The sequence below is a fragment of the Gilbertella persicaria genome, assembly GCF_025201335.1.
Source record: "Gilbertella persicaria strain CBS 190.32 chromosome Unknown B0P05scaffold_36, whole genome shotgun sequence".
Classification (NCBI taxonomy): Eukaryota; Fungi; Mucoromycota; class Mucoromycetes; order Mucorales; family Choanephoraceae; genus Gilbertella; species Gilbertella persicaria.
In genome coordinates this window covers 205,804-224,080 of record NW_026251997.1, presented here as the reverse complement: position 1 = coordinate 224,080, position 18,277 = coordinate 205,804, and the positions used below count along the sequence as shown (strand labels likewise).

The 18,277-nt window shown below is 36.8% G+C and overlaps 6 protein-coding genes across 6 annotated transcripts; 3 read left to right on the top strand and 3 right to left on the bottom strand.

Moving 5' to 3' along the window:
* Positions 1 to 2,545: 2,545 nt before the first annotated feature.
* Positions 2,546 to 3,373, top strand: B0P05DRAFT_475328 (uncharacterized protein; the record flags this gene model as incomplete). Its single annotated transcript, XM_051574833.1, has 1 exon — positions 2,546 to 3,373. One exon carries the CDS (start codon positions 2,546 to 2,548, stop codon positions 3,371 to 3,373), a length of 828 nt encoding a protein of 275 aa, XP_051432370.1.
* Positions 3,374 to 5,622: 2,249 nt separating this feature from the next.
* B0P05DRAFT_203567 (uncharacterized protein) lies at positions 5,623 to 6,929 on the bottom strand. Its single transcript, XM_051573210.1, has 5 exons — positions 6,867 to 6,929; positions 6,361 to 6,820; positions 6,116 to 6,313; positions 5,974 to 6,054; positions 5,623 to 5,926 (listed from the first exon to the last, which is right to left on the bottom strand). The coding sequence occupies exons 1-5, from the start codon at positions 6,887 to 6,889 to the stop codon at positions 5,810 to 5,812; spliced, it is 879 nt and encodes a 292-aa protein (XP_051432369.1). The 5' UTR covers positions 6,890 to 6,929; the 3' UTR covers positions 5,623 to 5,809.
* Positions 6,930 to 7,233: 304 nt separating this feature from the next.
* Positions 7,234 to 8,267, bottom strand: B0P05DRAFT_203526 (uncharacterized protein). The gene is made up of 3 exons (XM_051573208.1): positions 8,165 to 8,267; positions 7,913 to 8,118; positions 7,234 to 7,871 (listed from the first exon to the last, which is right to left on the bottom strand). The coding sequence occupies exons 2-3, from the start codon at positions 8,028 to 8,030 to the stop codon at positions 7,351 to 7,353; spliced, it is 639 nt and encodes a 212-aa protein (XP_051432368.1). The 5' UTR covers positions 8,031 to 8,118; positions 8,165 to 8,267; the 3' UTR covers positions 7,234 to 7,350.
* Positions 7,987 to 9,344, bottom strand: B0P05DRAFT_203532 (uncharacterized protein). The gene is made up of 7 exons (XM_051573209.1): positions 9,034 to 9,344; positions 8,920 to 8,988; positions 8,647 to 8,862; positions 8,445 to 8,603; positions 8,316 to 8,375; positions 8,165 to 8,272; positions 7,987 to 8,118 (listed from the first exon to the last, which is right to left on the bottom strand). The coding sequence occupies exons 1-7, from the start codon at positions 9,077 to 9,079 to the stop codon at positions 8,105 to 8,107; spliced, it is 672 nt and encodes a 223-aa protein (XP_051432367.1). The 5' UTR covers positions 9,080 to 9,344; the 3' UTR covers positions 7,987 to 8,104.
* A 769-nt stretch (positions 9,345 to 10,113) lies between these two features.
* On the top strand, positions 10,114 to 14,650 carry B0P05DRAFT_475252 (uncharacterized protein; the record flags this gene model as incomplete). The annotated part of the gene is made up of 7 exons (XM_051574828.1): positions 10,114 to 10,189; positions 10,243 to 11,028; positions 11,081 to 11,354; positions 11,405 to 11,668; positions 11,715 to 13,685; positions 13,729 to 14,158; positions 14,213 to 14,650. 7 exons carry the CDS (start codon positions 10,114 to 10,116, stop codon positions 14,648 to 14,650), a joined length of 4,239 nt encoding a protein of 1,412 aa, XP_051432366.1.
* Positions 14,651 to 15,160: 510 nt separating this feature from the next.
* On the top strand, positions 15,161 to 16,223 carry B0P05DRAFT_475408 (uncharacterized protein; the record flags this gene model as incomplete). Its single annotated transcript, XM_051574836.1, has 6 exons — positions 15,161 to 15,325; positions 15,368 to 15,472; positions 15,516 to 15,606; positions 15,652 to 15,739; positions 15,785 to 15,931; positions 16,046 to 16,223. 6 exons carry the CDS (start codon positions 15,161 to 15,163, stop codon positions 16,221 to 16,223), a joined length of 774 nt encoding a protein of 257 aa, XP_051432365.1.
* Positions 16,224 to 18,277: the final 2,054 nt, after the last annotated feature.

Below are 18,277 nucleotides of genomic sequence, written 5' to 3'. Positions count from 1 at the left end.
GTCATTTAACAACTATGCTTTATGATCTACAAGATCAAATCAATTTCAATCGTTTGATTATATCTGGGGATTTTAACTACTCACTACTACGACCACAGAACATTTCTAGTGCGACATCGTCCGAATGGATTCATCTTTTGAACACCTACTTCAGTAATGCTATGCAGATGAATGATTTAACTGAGATACCTACTTTCCAAACGACAACCCAGCAATCTATGGTGACTTCAGTGATTGATTACATCTATGTGGGACAACTATTGTATAATCATTTAAAAGACACTAGCATCACTCGTTTAAGTGCAGCTTGGTTAGATCACTCTGTTTTGGATATTACTTTGGTAGTAGGACGATCACCAACAGGTCCTGGTTTGTGGAGAGCAAATCCAGCATATGCTACCCATCGTGAGCTACAACAACAGATTTACAACAAAGTATTTAGTCTACTATACTATTTTAGAAAGGTCGAATCTTCACTCTCACCAGCTGAAAAATGGGATAGGGTGAAAGCATCTACCAAAAAAGTGATTAAACAATACAGCGATGAATATGTGAGTTGGAGGAAACAAACGATTAAACAATTGGAAAGGAAGCGCAATAAAATTCTAAGAGGAAAGCCGACTTTCGCTTTAAGGGCTCAATTAATTGGACCTATTGACGCCAAGCTGGGTCAATGACAACAAGAACTAGTGGAGATAGAAAGACTTAAGTCTGGAATTAGATGGCGAGAAAAAGGGGGGAAAAGATGCTGGATACTTGAAGAAACTGTACCAACGAAGATCAGCACAACAGTTCATGGCATCTGTTCAGAGACCAAACAACCATGGCAGCAATACAATTACTGTTGAAATCGAAATACCAGTAGAACGCACTTCGGATCCTATTGATATGCGGGAATTAGTACGACGATACTATCAGCAGTTATATACGCTAAACCACGTCGAAGACAATGAGTTAAATCAGTATCTAGCTTCTGTGACTTTTGATAACACAGTGAGAAATGAAGATAACGGTAAACTTATGGCACCCATCACCATTGAAGATCTCTTAGCTCAAGTAAAACGATGCCCAAACCAAAGTAGCCCAGGTGATGATGGTTTAGGATATCCATTTTTAGAGATTTTGTTTCAAATGCCATTTTTACAACCTTTAATTTTAGAAGTATATAACAACGCATTAACCACTGATGTTGCGCCTGCTTCATGGAAAGACATTAGAGTACGATTACTACCAAAAAAAAGGGGATCTAACGGACCTAAGAAATTGGAGACCTATCCCGCTCATCAAGTGTGATGCAAAAATCCTATCCAGAGTAATCAATTCTCGTTTAAATCCTATCATGGACAATATAGTTCAGTGCTCACTGACTGGCTTTATGAAAGGACGGTTCGTAGGTGAAAACGGTCTTTTGCTACATCTGTTGATGAACCAAGCCCGATATCGTCAATATCCCGGTATAGACCTTTTATTTGATCAAGAAAAAGCGTATGATTGCGTCAATCCACAATATCTGATAAAAGTTATGGTGTCCTTTGGTTTCTGCCGTCCATTCATACAGTGTATACAAAATTTCTTCTTTGGCAATTCTATTTAAGTGAATGTCAATGGATACTTTACACCGACGGTTTTTCAGCAACGAGGCCTAAGACAGGGTGATCCCTTGTCTCCTCTTTTATTCAATTTAGCTTTGGAACCACTCCTACTTTCCATTCAACAAGATCGGGCAATTACTGGATACAGTTATAACTCTGATGGGATTTCTCAATCTGTAAAGACTATAGCCTATGCCGATGATGTTTGTGTCATACTCAACACACACGATGATTTCACCAGGCTGCAACATCACCTCTCGCAATATTCAAATGTCTCTAATGCAAAGTTTAATCAAGCCAAAACTGGAGCGTTTTCACTCAGTGGAGATAAGGATGAGGACTGGGATCGCTATCTAGGTTTCTATATGGTTTACACCATCCATCAACGAAATTTTATTCAAGGCAAACTTTTTCATAAGGTAAAGGAACAGTTTCATTTATATTCTTCAAGACAGTTATCTTTATGAGGCCGGGCAACCGTCACCAGTATCTTGATTATGACCAAGATATGGTATGCATTACGGTTGCTCCAACCAATACAAGTCTTTCTGAAAAAGCTGAAGAGTATCATTTATGAATATGTTTGGCAACACAAGCGACCTCTTGTATCGTATTCACAATTGAGTCTACCTCTTGATCAAGGTGGGATTGGTTTATTACAACCTGCAACACAGCATCCGGTACTACAGATAAGACATCTTCACCATGTTTTTCGCCCGTACAGTTCTTCAGCACTTGTTCGACCTCTATTCAAACACCATATGAATCTCATCACACCAGGTCCTATGCCTCCTGAAATGTCCTTTTTCGTTCCTGAATGGCGCACTCATCCTCTTAACCACCCTACCTCCATCGTCAATGCGTGTTACAAAGCTTTTGACCACTTTGGCATTCAATTCAATTTCTCTAGGTGCCCGGTAGCTACCCTACTACAGCTACCTCTATATTACTTGATGATATCTTACCCAGCTGATCACTGGCTGCACGGACATAAGACTTTCCTAGCAAGCAATTTTTTCACCTACGACCCTTCACTATGTCGTCTAAGACTGCAAGTCGAACATGAATATATTCAAAAGCCAACACTTTGTCGAAGGTTAAAGAAAGAAATCTTGGAACTACGAACAGTAAAATTGCATCCTTATCTTTTTGACCATATGGTTGCTGATGTTGATGAAGATGTCCAACTTGCTCTCAACATTACTACTTTCGTTCAACAATTCCAACACAATCAGTTATGGTCCAGGTATACATTCTACAGTTTCCGCAACTTAAAAAATATTGGAACGATATCACTGTTCTCCCTCATTCCAGCAAAAGACATCAACCTCTTTTGGTCACTCCCCATCTTACTTCCTGCTCGTAATCACTGGTATAGGGTGCTCTGTAAGAAGTTGCCCACCGCCATTTATCTTCATCAAATTGGCACTGTATCTAGTACTCTTTGCAGGCTATGTACCTCGGCTGAAGAAGACACTGATCACTTTATCGTTTCTTGTCCGAAAAAGAATCTTATTTGGTCTCTGATACTTCAATATCATTTCCCTACTTACATGTTTACCAACACTGACATTCTGAATGCGTTACACTTTATCCAGTCACCTTTCCATCATCGATCTGTTCTCTATCGACCTTTTTTTGTAATTGTCTCGACTACTCAATTTTATATCTGGAAAGCTTACTGGCAACTCATCATTGACAGTATTCCTTTTAATACCGATACAATTGTTACAACTATTAATCACCAAATCCATATTCTTATGAATAGGATTTCCGATTGATTTAATTTTTCTAATTCTATATATTTTATTTCCTTTTCTTCTCTCCTGTCAAAAATCAAGTTCCTCTACGAGTATGTGTGACCAACAAGTTAAACTAAAAAAAATATAGAGTGTTAAAATAAAGGATTATTCATATAATTGAGTAAGAAATACTAACCAAAATGTTGGTATTCAGTGATAGTTATAGTGATAATTGGAAAAGAGATAAGGTTGTTTAAGATAAAATATATGTATAAAAGAAAGAAAAGAGAATAAGTGGCTAATTGTGTTTTTTTATATCTTGTTTGTGACATGAAGATGATCACACAGAAATAGATTTGAGCAAATTGAACTCAGCACAGAACAGAGATAGAAATTAACCAACTATGTAGCAAAACTTTAGTAATATAAAATAGCTTTTGTTTGATGTTCATGCATAATTATTATGCCAATAAATTATTTTCAAATCTATATGCTAATATTAAGTTTTCACATTATCTCTATCAAGTGTTTTCAGGTGATCATTTCAAATAAAGGTGACTCTATGAAATGTATAAGGAAAAGAAAAGTTTGATGAGAATTTATTAAGTAAACCATAAACTACAACAGTTGGAACGAAAGACAAAATGCGCATAAGTGAAGTGAAAGCGTGTAAAATTTCGTTTTTAATTATATAGATTATATATGTTGTGAGATGAAGAGAGAATAGATACACTATTTCCCGAAACTATTGGCATACTTAGAAAAAATTATTAGTGCACGAATACTTTCTGAAAATACTGTATTCCAGTTACAATTGTAGTTAAACACTCATCAATGCCGATAATAAACTCAGAGCGTTCTTCAGTAAGCTCAGAGACAATTCCCACCTTGTGTCCTCATTTCTTCTATTGAGGTACCTCCCCAGTTTTTTGTCATTGCAATTTGAAGCGATAGGCGGGTTCCTCATTTATTCCTGTCTTTGAGGCTGCCTGATTTATAGGTACCTGTTCGACTAACAAAGCAATTAGCTTGTTGATATCCTGCTGAGCGTGTACACGTCTGGCATTGTTATTGTCTTATTTTTTTCAGTCAGGTCTTCAAGAGGCTTCGCTTCTTTCAAACCGCTTTCGCCCCTTGTACATTAACTTCATTTGAGCTATTGTTAGCCTCATCATTCTCAAGCCCTTCCTTTAGTTCCATTATCATCTAACTCCATGACTGATATGATGTTGCACTCACTTTTTTCTCATCATCAACATTGCGTTGACAATAATCTCGGGCACAGTCTCAATATCTTCATCGCATAGAGAGATCTCGTTCATATCATAGTCAATAACGGTGAGAAAAGTGCTTGCTACTAATTGTCTTTTATTTATTGGTCTATCTATCCGGATAAATCCTTTTTTAGCCATGACGCTTAACCCTGTTGCACAAGTTTTCAAAGTATCTTTTGACTGATTGCTTTTTGGTATAGCATGTTCATCTTCCATTTCTGGTTGCTATTTAAGTCTACTTGTATTGTCTTGATCATAGAATCTCTGTATTTTTTGAATAATGCTTTGACTAAATGCAAATGTATCATAAATAAAAAGGCGCCTGGTTTCGTTATCAACAAAATCTTTTGACAGTGTTTTGTTCCTTGACATCATTTTTAGTTTTTTTTTGTATGTGACACTCTTCTCAAGATTTTTTTGTATATCGGATGCTAGACTTAAATCAAAGTTTCTATTTTTTTTTCTCGGGAAATTTCTGTAAAAAAGAGCTATTTATTTACATTGTCATAGAATAAGATACAGTGAACATGCAACAAAGAACATAATGTATTTTGATTTTTGTGTTTGCTTTGAATGCTTGGCAGGAATTAAGGGACGGAACTTGAACGTATTTTAGAAAAGAATACCCTTTAAAAACCAGGCATTAGCTTGCACCTGCCGATTTTTCGGGCTTCTACTCTAAAAGTATTACGAAGCTTAGTAATCATGAATTCAAATTTACATTTTAGAAATATGGAAACTCGTTTCATTTTACTATAAAAACAAAAAACTTTTACATGGAATCGAAAGGACTGAACTGTTATTGAATACTGGGTATAAAATTGCATGAAATCCGTCTTTTTTTTTCCGACATGTGTTCCTGGAATTTGATGAGAAAATTTCTCTGGGCCTCTGATCTGTGATAGAGATAAGGGGAAAAGCTTATCTATTGTTTGTTGCTCCTTTTTACTTTCTCCTGAATGGTAACTTCGTTGTAAAGATCTTATCAATGAAACGAACCAATTGGAGATGAAATAATAAATAGTGTTACAATGTCGTTGTAAAATAAAAGCTATAATTTACTATCAAAGATATAGCTATTTTTGTAAAGTTACTTCATACTCGTGTCATCTTGTTCTTTAGTATCTGTTTGCTTGGTTTTCTTCTTTGCCAGTTTAGCATAATCTAGATACGAGGTGAGTTAGATGGTAAGCATTTAATTCTACTTACGTAAACCACAAGCATTGCAAAGTGTACGTGCTCCATCAGGCCCTCTTCTCCATTCTGGTGTTTCTGAAATATTACAAGAATGACATCGACCTTGAAATACAGGTCGTTTCTATAGAAAGTTGATTGTGTAAATAAACCTAAAAAAAACTTGCTTACCCCTCTTTTTCGAAGCTTTCCCGAGTTCAATGATAAAACATTATTGGATGTCAGTGGATTATTATCCCAGGATTCAGTTTCCTTTGTATAAGTTACATGATTAGTCATGTTACTCAATTAGAGAATGAGTCATTTCTCATACCTGGCCATCTAGGCTACGTCTATGATGATGTTCAGCTGCTAGTTGATGTTTCCTTAACCTTAATAATGCGTTTAAAACTTCATTGGCTCTTCCAATCATATCGTCAAGCCATGGTCGTATTAATGCTGGGTTACTTTCAATAATATGTCGCTTTTTGTCGTTCATGCTATCTGATAAAGTATTGCATTGTCGAATCACCTAGCAAATTAGATTTAGCTATATTTTAAATAAGAAGGCTTGTTTACTTGTTCAATGTCGTATTCAATGCTTCGTGTAGAAGAAGGAGTGGAGAGTGATGTCAAGATGGTTTCAATTTTTGTCGTTGATGATGATGAGGACGAGGGGTTCATGCTATCTGCAGTGTTTATTTGTTTTGAAATGCTGTTATTTATAGCCTTGCTAAAACCTGTTGAAGATACAGACGCTTGGCGGCGATGATTTAAATTATTTGCTGTAAAATAGTCTACTCTAGGATAACTGTGTGGATGTTCATTCGTTTGTGCTAAAGGAGGTGAAAGAATATTACTTTGTTGCATTTGCATAGTGAGGCTACTTGTGCTTCCAGGTGAAGGTGTCAAGTTTGTCGAAGGTGGCGGCCAAGATTTACTGGCAAACCCATTGTCCATAGAAGATATAGGTGGTAAAGTAAGGCGTCTATTTCTGTCCTGAATGTCTCTTCTGAATGGCATTTCATGATCCATATTGCTAGTTGTTAAAGTCAATTTAAATTTACATTTCACTCTGTTATTACCTAATTGTAGGCGTATTTGACATAGAATCAAAGAAAAAAGATTATAGAAAAAAGAAAAGAAAGAGAAGGAAAAGAAAAGAAGAAAAAAAGAATGTCTTTTATTTCGTTTGATCGATATCAATGTGACATACATTACACACAGTAAAAAAGGAGACACGATTGTTGTCATTCACAAGCCTTCTTTTTATATATAAACGTTTATTTGACTCGAAGAGCCTTTTTCTTGCACTTTCAGCAGTAGACAAAAAACAGTCGCTAATAAATCACCGTTCAGTAACTCATTCATTCAAAGAAAAAGACCAATAGCCTTACAAGTCGTGTAACTCTCTTTGTCTCTGGTTTACTTTCACCCATCAAATAGACGTCCTGATTTGTATTTTGCCTTCAACAGACAAGGCAATTCCCAGTTTTGGGTTATGTATAAAAAAAAAGATGTTTATGTTTTTATTGAAGATCACATGCATAAGAGTGTAATATGTACATTTTACCTCACCGAGAATGAGTTACTATTGGCTGGGTCAAACAAGTTATTGTCCATGATAATGTAACCAAAATTGTTTTGCTGCTGTTGTGATTGCTGCGGCTGTGATTGCTGCTGTTGCTGTTGCTGTTGCTGTTGCTGTTGTTGATAGTAGCTTGTGCGACTTTCTGCCGCTTCTATAGATGTAATGGTGCTGTCATTTATAGATTTAGGTGTAATGGCATCCAATAATATATCCCGTAATCGAAAACACTGACGTCTACGTTTAACAAAGAAAAATGGCTTTTGCGCCAATGGTGTTGGTCTACTCAGTCTGAGTGCCTGCATCACAGACTCAACTTCTTCGTCTGAATCTATAAAAGGCTCTTCCGGCGCTTGAGAAACTAAATTAGATTTATGGTTTGAGCAGTTAACAGAAACTTGATTTTGTAATCTTTTAAGGTTTTTAATTGACTTCCCAGCAGTGCTTGTTGTTATTGCTGTAGCTGTCGTTGTTGGTGTTGTAGGAGTTGAGGCTGTCATGTCTAATGATAATTTAGAATAATAAAAAGCATGTCATACTTACCTTTTTTCTTGGAAGGTATTTCTTTGCCGTTAGGTCTTCCAATTGATTTTTTCTGGTAGGCTGCTAATAAGACATCATAAGGCTGTGATCTACCTTCTACTGCACGTTTAGCACCCATAGAATGACTTTTACAAGTCAATGAGCGAGTGCATGGCGTGTTATTTAAGCCCTGAATGACACCACATTGTTTGTCTAAATCGAGAGGGCTATGAGAGGTTAATAACATAAAGACTTACACAATTTCTGTCCTACCTTTTTGTTTTGTTGTCTTTTTTTGTTTTTCTTTTTTAAGTTTCTTCTTTTCAACTTTTTCTAATGAAGCGGAAGGTGGTCTTTTAGCAGTTGGAATACTCAATTCATCTACAAAACACATGAATGCAACGTCTCAGGTCTATTTCTTTACCTTCAAGCGAGAAGACTTTTTTTTCATCCGAGAAAAAGTCTTGCTTGCCAATACACGATTCTATATACGATAATAATTTCCATTTTTCGGTCATTATCTCCTTTTTTGTGCTTGGCTGAATTCAAATACCTGAATGTTCTTTAAATTTACTTGGTAATAACGGACGATGACAGTTATTACATTTGACAACAACGATATCTTCTTCCATAGGCATTGAGCCAAAGACTTGCATATCTTTTGCATTTAACCTTGTTGTCACAGGCGAACCTTCTTCAGACGCACTTTCATCTAAGCACTATTAATTCACATCCTTTTCTAAGGCAAAATATACCTTCAGAATCTAGATGCATAGATTCTCTCATATTGCTCCAAGATAGTCCATTTGCATCCTTGAATTCTCTTATATTACTTTTTCGATTTACATCAATCTGAATTCCATGCCAACTCTTTTCGTCTTGAAATACAGATAATGTGCCAGGCGTAACGTGTTTGGACCACTGTAAGGATCCTTCTGTTTGTAATAATGGTTTTGAAAGGTGCGTTATCTCTGAAAATGACTGATAAATAGGAAGGCTTTGAACAAAGGCTTATGTATCTATATTACCTGACTGCAATCTCTCAATCTTGTTTCCTTTGCCTTTGAGTACATCTTGTTGTTCTTCACTCAACAGATCTAGTTGAATAAATAAATAACAAGATTTTACTATTGAACTCATACCTTTCGTAGTGCTGTATTTTTTTGTATTTCCGTTGCTCAAAGCCATTTTTTTTTTTTACTAGTTGATATGGAGCAAGGTATGAATGATGCTCCAAGATAAAACCACTGCTAAAAAAAGAGAGAGTGTGTCATTTCAACTTCAGATTTTCGACTCAGTTGAATCACTTTCTGCCAATGCAAAGAATGAAAATCTAGGAATTTCGTTACAAAAACTAGTATGGAAGCATTTTATCTTTGAGAATAGAAATATCAGAGGAGTCCCATAGTGTCTGTCACTGAACAAACAAGACTTATTGAAAAAGATATCAAAGGCATTTTCTACTTGTTGATAGGATAACTTCTTTATATTTTATTTCCTTTGTAAGTATAGAGCTATTTAATATGAGCTATTTTAGCCATTACAATCAAGCAGACAGATTAGTAAATCAGAAAGCCATTCTCATTTGATATCTTCCAATAAAAACCTGTATTTTCTATTTAATCAAAAGAGATTCATGCAATTGGAAAGTTTACCTGTTTTACAGCTTATCTTAAAAAGCGCATTTTGTTTGACATGGTAACGCCTTACGCCTAAATTTCAACAAGATATATACAGTTGAATTGTGACACTAAAAAAATATAAGGCTAAGCGCATTTGAAGAAAGAAAAAAAATTCAGGTTTTGTGAAACGAATGTTACATTGTGTTCTTCATCCAATCTTTCCTATATGTATCTGGAAATAATCTTAACTCTATCTTACTGTTTAAATAAATAAAGAAAAAAGATGTACACTAAAGTGTTTAAAGAATCTATCATGTGAGAAGATGTAATTCATTTTGCTGTAGTACAAGATTAGCAAAGATCATTTCTCTTGTGCTTGCTGGCTTATTCCCCAATCATCGGAAAGTGGCAGTAAAAATAAATCCAATAAAATCAAGTCCTGGTGGTACCTTTTTCTAATCGCTGTGACGAGAATTTCAACCGGAATTTTAGAGTTTTTTTTTCTTCTCTTTCTTTGAGAGATATATATATTTTTTTTTCTTTACTTTTCTTTTTCTACTAAAAAGAAGTGGCTAAGAAAATAAGACAAGACTGAACATTATGAAAATAAATGCTGTCTTGTGTAGTCTGTCTGCATTTATCATAGGTGCAACAGCTATACCCCTGTTTGAAATCCGTAAGTAAAAACCATTTTTTATTGACAATTTTTTTATACTGACATTTTTTTAGCTAATGACTATGATCGATATGGTAATAAGTGTCCTTTGAGAAGACATGACAATGTAGCCTGCCCTTTACTATGCGTTACCAACCAGAATTTATGCCCTTCTTCTTTGGCGGCGACTTGTCCCGGAGGTTTGAATTTCTGTGGCGATGGTACTTGTCAAACTTCTTGTGAAGGTATTGCCAATGCTTGTCAATGTGGCGACGATACAATTCAATATTACCCTTGTGCTGCTGGACAACTTGTTAATATCACTCACTTCGATCCTATCAATCAAGTCACACAGATCCAAAATACATGCGCTTCAAGTGCTAGCGTGTCAAATGTGGGTGTCTGGGGCGACTTCTCGACACCTTCGCTTTGGTTAAGCTGTCCTGTGGTAGACCCTTATTTTACGTTTAGAGAACCTATGTGGATTGCTGTGTGGGTGTTGATGAGCGCTGAAGCTGCTATTTTGGCACTTTGGGCTATATACAAATACCTTCGAGAATTCAAGTATCATAACGCAATGGCACTGGCATCAAAAGCCACTATGGAAGACGATACTGTCATAAAAGTCAACACAGAAGTCAACGAAGCTGAAGGATGTCAACAAGATATGGCCTTGGACGAAAAAAAGCAGCAGTTAAACAAGGACGACTCGACCATTTCAACTGGTTCTATCAAAGAGTCTGAAAAATTGCGGTTTCGTGGCTTTTTGACAGATTATTTCGGTATTTTTGGATTTGGATCAGTAGTGATTACTACCTTGCTTTTCTTTGTCTTCCTTGGTGTTATCGTGGGTGATTATTGTAAGTTGTACATCATTTTGATTTCGTGACATGTAACACAATCTGTTGATAGATGGTACAATGGGCGGCGTGTATGCTGTCTTCTTATCGGGTGACCTTTCCAGTAAAATCTTTTGTGCTGTTTGGCATATTGCTGCTGCCTGGTTTTGCTTGATCATGCTCAAGAAAAAGACAATTCGCAATTATTTTAGAATTGAGTCTTATCCTCACAAGTGTCCTTATGTTCAGATTGAACGCAAACAAGATGAATTGATTTTCTTAGCAGACGGCAGTAAATGGATTTCTAAACTCAGAGACATCGAACAACGTGTCATCAAACGATTGGGGTAGGAGAAAGAAAGCAAAAATCTTATATGAAACTAACTCTGCCTTTTAGGTTAGATATCGTGGTCACAACCTGTCCTGTCAAAGCGACAGAAAACAAACTTCGCTACTTTGAATATCAATGTATGAGATACATTTACAACACAGACAAAGGACGATTTGAACCTTATGAATTCGATCTCGGCTCAACTAATCGACAACTTCAAGCTTGGTCAAAGGGTGTTTCTACAGATGAAGCTAACAGAAGAGCTGCTTTGATTGGCGAGAACATCATCCGTGTTACTGTCCCTTCTATCCCTGTTGCCATTATTCAAGAGTAAGTGAAGCAGTTCATAGCTTAGCGAGCTTATTTGATTTTATAGATTTTCTTCATTCTTGTATCTCTATCAAATGATGTGTATGTGGGTATGGTACTACTTTCAATATTACATTATGGGTCTTGTTCAAACATGTATCATTCTTGTGGCTGCCTTTATCCGTGTCATTTTGCGTTTAAGAGCAGAATACCGTATCAAAGAAATGGCTGAACATGTTACTGATGTTACTGTGTTGCGTGATGGTCAATGGGTCTCGGCCTCAAGTGCTAATTTAGTACCCGGAGACGTCTTTGAAGTCGAGGAAAACACCTTGGTTCCTTGTGACGCTGTCATCCTGTCTGGTACAGTGGTTGTCAACGAATCTTCTCTCACAGGTGAAGCCATGCCTATCCGAAAATTCGCTATTCCCGATGACGATAACATGTATGAAATGAACGGATCTGGTAAAGTCAATACTTTGTTTGCTGGTACCATTGTCTCTCAAACCACACCTGCACCTACCGTGGGCCGTGTCTTTGCCTTGGCGCTTCGTACAGGTATCTCGTCTGAAAAGGGTATGCTAATTCATAAGATTCTTTTCCCTTCGCCTGTGTCTTTTATCTTTAACGAACATATCAAGGTGGCCATTTCAATTCTTTTAGTTTGGGGTCTTGTTGCTTTTGCCTTGTCTTTGTATTTGATGGGTCGTGGTAATATCACTAGTTGGTTCTATGGTGTCTTTGTGATCTCTGAAATCTTTTCGCCCTTATTGCCTGCTGCCTTTACCATCAACCAGTCTGTCTGTGCCACTCGTCTTCGTCACAAAAAGATTTTATGTATTGATCTTCCTCGTATCAATCTTTCTGGTAAAGTGCGTATCTTTTGTTTTGACAAGACAGGTACATTGACACGCGAAGGATTGGAATTCTATGGTGCTGTTGCTGCTCCTTCTGCTCCTATTGCTCCTTTTGATCATCGTGAAGAAGATCCCTTAAAGATGGAACCTACTTTAGCCATGGGTATTGCTACCTGTCATGCTGTGACTGAAGTCAAGGGTCAGTTCATTGGTAATCCTGTAGATATTGAATCTTTTAATGCCATGAAATGGGAATTACTCCCTCCTGCTGATCCTGCTTACCTCGATACGTTGGCTGCTGCTTCTGCTGCGCCTGTGGCAGAAAGAGACAAAAAGCTGGTTCACGTCTTGCGTCGATTTGAATTTGTTCATGCCCGTGCTTCTCAATCTGTAGCTGTTCTTGACCCTGAGACCCAACATGTCCACGTGTACCTTAAAGGTTCTTTTGAGCGTGTCAAGTATCTCTCTCAAATTGACTCAATTCCTGTCGATTACGATCAACAAGCTGCTAAACACGCACAAGAAGGTTGTTATGTACTTGCTATGGCACACCGTGATATTGGTGTCTTGGGCCAAGACGTAACCATGGAACAAATTAAATCTATGACTCGAGATGAGTTAGAACAAGACTGTCACTTTTTAGGCTTTGTCTTGTTCCGTAACATGCTCAAGCACGACACTACACAGGCCATTGCTGAACTCAAGGGTGGTGATACCCGTGTAGTGATGATTACAGGTGATACTGCATTAACAGGTATTTTCATTGCTCGTCAATGTGGCATGATTGAACCCCATCAACGTGTGCTTCTGGGTGACCTTGTCTCTGGCTCTGTTGTGTGGCATGATGTGGATTCGGGCGAACAAGTCGATGTGGACCAAGTGATTGATATAGATCCTCACGAAGAACATGAAAAGCGTGTTGAACTTGCTATTACTGGCCGTGCTTTCGAAGCCTTGATCAAGGAAGATAGAATGCGCAAATACCTTTTGATGACTCGTGTGTTTGCTCGTATGACGCCCAATGACAAGGTAATGTGCGTTCAACTTCACATGGAGAAGGGCGTTACTGCTATGTGTGGTGATGGTGGTAATGATTGCGGTGCTCTTCGTGCTGCCCATGTTGGCTTGGCTTTATCTGAAGCTGAAGCTTCTATTGTGTCTCCTTTCAGTACAAACAACAGGTAAGCAATACAAATAGAATGGCATAAAGGCTAATATGATTAGATCTATTATGCAATGTGTTGAACTTTTGAAACAAGGTCGAGCCGCTCTTGCTACTAGTTTTTCCAACTACAAATTCTTGATTCTTTACGGTGAATGTATGGCTTGTTGGGAATTAATCATGTTTTACTTTACAGCTATTGCCTATCAATCTGTCTGGATCACAATTGATGGTTTTATTACAACTACCATGACTTTTGCTATTACTCAAGCTCAACCTGCTAAGAAATTAAGCCCATCTCGCCCTACTGCTAAACCTTTAGGTGCTTATACATTGGTTTCTTTATTAGGCGTTATCTTCATCAATTTCTGGTTTATTGTTTGCAGTGTTGTATGGCTTTTCCAACAAGACTGGTTTATCTGTAGTGAATTTGATAGTTCTTCTATCAATTCTGCTCAATGGTGGTTATTGGGTGATAATTACGAAGATGCGGTAAGAATATATTTCTTTACATAGATAGTTTTTATTGACATGATTACATAACAGGTGATCAGTTTAGTCATTATCTTCCAATTCTTTAACAGCGGTGCCATTGTCAATTTCGGTTCTCAATTCCGTCAATCTTGGTGGAGAAATTATGCCCTTGTGTTTGTCTGGTCTTGTTTCTTTGTCAGCACAAGTTACATGACCTTGGCTGATCCTAATCCTTATAGCTGTATCTTCCGTATCAACTGTGGTACTGCTAGTGTATTAGAAGAACTTGGATACCCTAAGCCAAACTGGTATATTCCAGACTATAACTCTCCTATTGGTCACAATGTCATGCCTAAATGGTTCCGCTGGCAATTGTGGGGTTATTGTTTAGCCAATTGTGCTGCTACCTTGATTTGGGAAAGAGTCTGTATTCTTTGGATTGCCCGTGACTGGGCCGTCAAGCGAAGAAAGGCTCAGCCTCAAAAGAACAGAATCGTATTCAAGCTTTAAAAAAGATCCTTGTATTTATAGTTTTAAATTATTCCCTCTCTGTCCTCCTTTTGTCATCTAGATATTAAAAAAAAATCCATTATTTATTCAACTAATTCATACAATAAAAAGATGCGGTATCTTAAACCAAGTAGAAAGAAGAGACTGTTTAAAAATCCTTTATTGGTTAAGATTCCGCTTTTTTTCCATCTCTTTTTTTTTTTGCTTTTTTTCCTTTTTCATTAAACAATATGCCTCCACAAGACCCAGAGTTCCTTACCCCAAGCTTATTAAGTGTTAAGAGTGCATCGAGCGAATCACTCGATATGATGAGAAATGACTATATACAAGGTACAAATAAAAAGTAAGGTTCATTTCAAATTGAACCCTGTCTTATTTTATTTTGAGTAGATCATGTAATACAGAGTATACCCGTGAACAATTGGTACATATATATACATGTAAAATAACAGGATATTTATATAAAATAAGCTATCATTTGCAACATGTTTTACATCAGATAAAGTTCAAATGTCTCGACTAGAAAAGATATATTATGCAATCACTTCTGTACCTAGTGCAATCATTCGGTACGGCATACTTTTCCCACTTCGATTTGTCACACTTGGAGCATCAACAATAGCTTTCTTTGTAACATTGCCAATTGGTGTTGCGTTACAAAATAGCGATATTGTGGTAAGTAGAGTCTTGATTATGTTCCAACTTAATTCCTGTTAGTCATTTTGTGTCAAATATTATTGCAAAGGCATCTTGTTTTCATTAGGTGTGAAAGTGAACTATATTGGACAAAAACCTCGGTTAAATGAGCCTCATGTGTTTGTGGTATGTTGCTAGAAGCATCATCTTTTTCTGACACATCTGCTAGGCCAATCATACGTCTTATTTAGACTATATTTTACTCAGTGCAAATCGATTCCCACATGCTGTTGTGATGGCAAGACATGCAGGCGCTTTAGGTAAAAGAGATATTATCGAATCATAGCTTCTCATTCTTGCTTCAGGCTTCTTACAAAATAACGGGCTCAACTACTTACATTCTCTCACATTTGATCGTGCTAATATTACTGAACGTAGAGTATTGGCAGAAAGGTAGGGTGCTCCATAAAACTAAACACTGTTAATTATCATGCATAGTCTCAAGAAGCATGTACATAACTCCAATACATGGCAGAATCCAATGATTATTTTCCCAGAAGGCACCTGTGTCAACAACAGATATGCTATTCGATTTCAAAAAGGAGCTTTTGAACTCGGTGTCAAAGTATGCCCAGTGGGTATAAAGTAAGTAGGATTTTCTATCTTGTTATCTCTAATAAAAGGGTTAAGATATGATAGATATTTTGGTGATCCTTACTGGGACACACGCAAGGGATTCATGCATTATGCGTATTACAGAATGACTCGATGGATTACACCAGTAAATGTTGTGTATTGCGAACCTAAATCACCCAAACAGAACGAAAGCGCAGTAGAATATAGCGACCAAGTCAAAAAGGTGATTGCTTCCAGTATTGGTCTTCAAAGCGTTGATTTTAACGGAATGGCTAAACGAGAACTTTTGAAAGTACTGTAGATATTTACACTACATATTCCATTATGCTGCAAATTTTTAAAAAAGAAACCTTTTGGCCTTGTATCAATATATGCACATAAACCTTTTTAATGTTATATCGTTTTAAGCTATTGCAAGTTTTGATAATCAGAATGATTAATAATGCGAACAAAGGGATATCGTCGGCAGGCCCCAATAGACCAAGACGAGCGACTTTGTATATCATGGCACTTGCTTGTTTGGCAAATGAATGCAATTTAGAGCAGAGTATACCTTGATAAGATTGCTACATGTTATCTAAGCCTTCTACAATCATAAAAACCAAGACCATTTATAAACAGACATTTATTGATTTGCTCAAATTTACTTCTACAATGGCTCACAAAGAAGAACAAGGAGCCCGCGTCAGCAATGATTTAGGTAATATTGAAACCAGCAGCATTAGAGCCAGCAGAAGAAGAAACAGGGCCCTTTGGTTTTATGGGTTTCTTGCGTCTGTATCCCAACGGTCTAAGTCTATGGCGTCCGCCTTTCCAGCGACGAGCGAGTGTTATGATGAAGAAGAGGCTGCTGATCTGCAGAAGGGTAAAGAAGCTGCGGAGGGGAAAACACTCGCTCGTCGCTGGAAAGGCGGACGCCATAGACTTAGACCGTTGGGATACAGACGCAAGAAACCCATAAAACCAAAGGGCCCTGTTTCTTCTTCTGCTGGCTCTAATGCTGCTGGTTTCAATATTACCTAAATCATTGCTGACGCGGGCTCCTTGTTCTTCTTTGTGAGCCATTGTAGAAGTAAATTTGAGCAAATCAATAAATGTCTGTTTATAAATGGTCCTGGTTTTTATGATTGTAGAAGATGAATACTTCACATTTCTTTATGCTACTGTATTAATTTACTACAAGAGCCAACATTTTTATACTCCATTTCTCCTGTAAATCATCTTAGAATAGGCATTAATACAAAGCTAGTCCGAATATTTCAAATGTAGAGGCGTAACAACAAAAAGATAATTAAGTAAAAAAGAGGGTACATTTATTATAACTTTCTTTTGCGGATTAGGCAGACACATCCATCGATTACGATAGCCTTTTCTTTTTGTTCATGACCTTCCTCATTGCATTCTTTAGGTTTTCGTCTCTTCCCTCTGTCAATGTGACCGCAAACTCGACTTAACTGGCTTAAAACGTATTTGGTTTAACACCATACTTTTGTTATGTTATCTATATTCCTACATTTGTTTCACAGAATGATATCAAGACACTTTCAAGTATTCTTTCTTCTAGGACCTTTATGGAAGATGGCATTACAAAAGACATAGACTTGGTAGTAATGTGAGTATTTTTGCAAGGAAGAATGGCTGACCACATTTACTATAATCGATAATTTTCTCATTATCTATCACACGAAAAAACCTGTGATTTATTAAAGAAATCTAAAATAGTTAACAAAACTTCTAATTATAGGTACCTCTTAACAAGATTAATTCGTTTTTTCACAAGAATACTATGACCTCTTTTTCATGCGGCATCAAAGCATTGACTAAGGTCTTTTAATTTCAGCATTTTTTTTTCACACGAAAATGCATAAAAATATTAGCAATGGGTCAACAGTCTTCCACAGATAGTTGTTGGAAGCTCTCAAAATGAAGAGGTAAAACAAGTCAAAAAAGGTCAAACTTTTGCTATATTTTTGTATTTTTTAACACACTTGCTTTTTTTTTTACTAACCCTATTTTCTGGACTATGTTTTTTAAATTATATCAATTTTACCGACTTTAATGTCAAAGAAATGATTTCAGACGACTAACCAATCGATATCGATAACGATTTGTTTTACGAACAAAGCAATTTTTCTGGCAAAGACAATAAAGCATTGATAAGTAAAAAAGAGGAGAGGAAAAAGATGAGAAGTGATTTATGGTCATTTGATCTTGTTGCACAAAAATTACAAATGCTAAAGTGTTAGTAGAGATAGATTAAGTGGATGGGTTGTATGTCTTATTACAATTCAACACAACTAACATTGGGTTCTCAAAAATGATTGGTCAAGGTAGAGAAATGATCGGCTAAAGCGA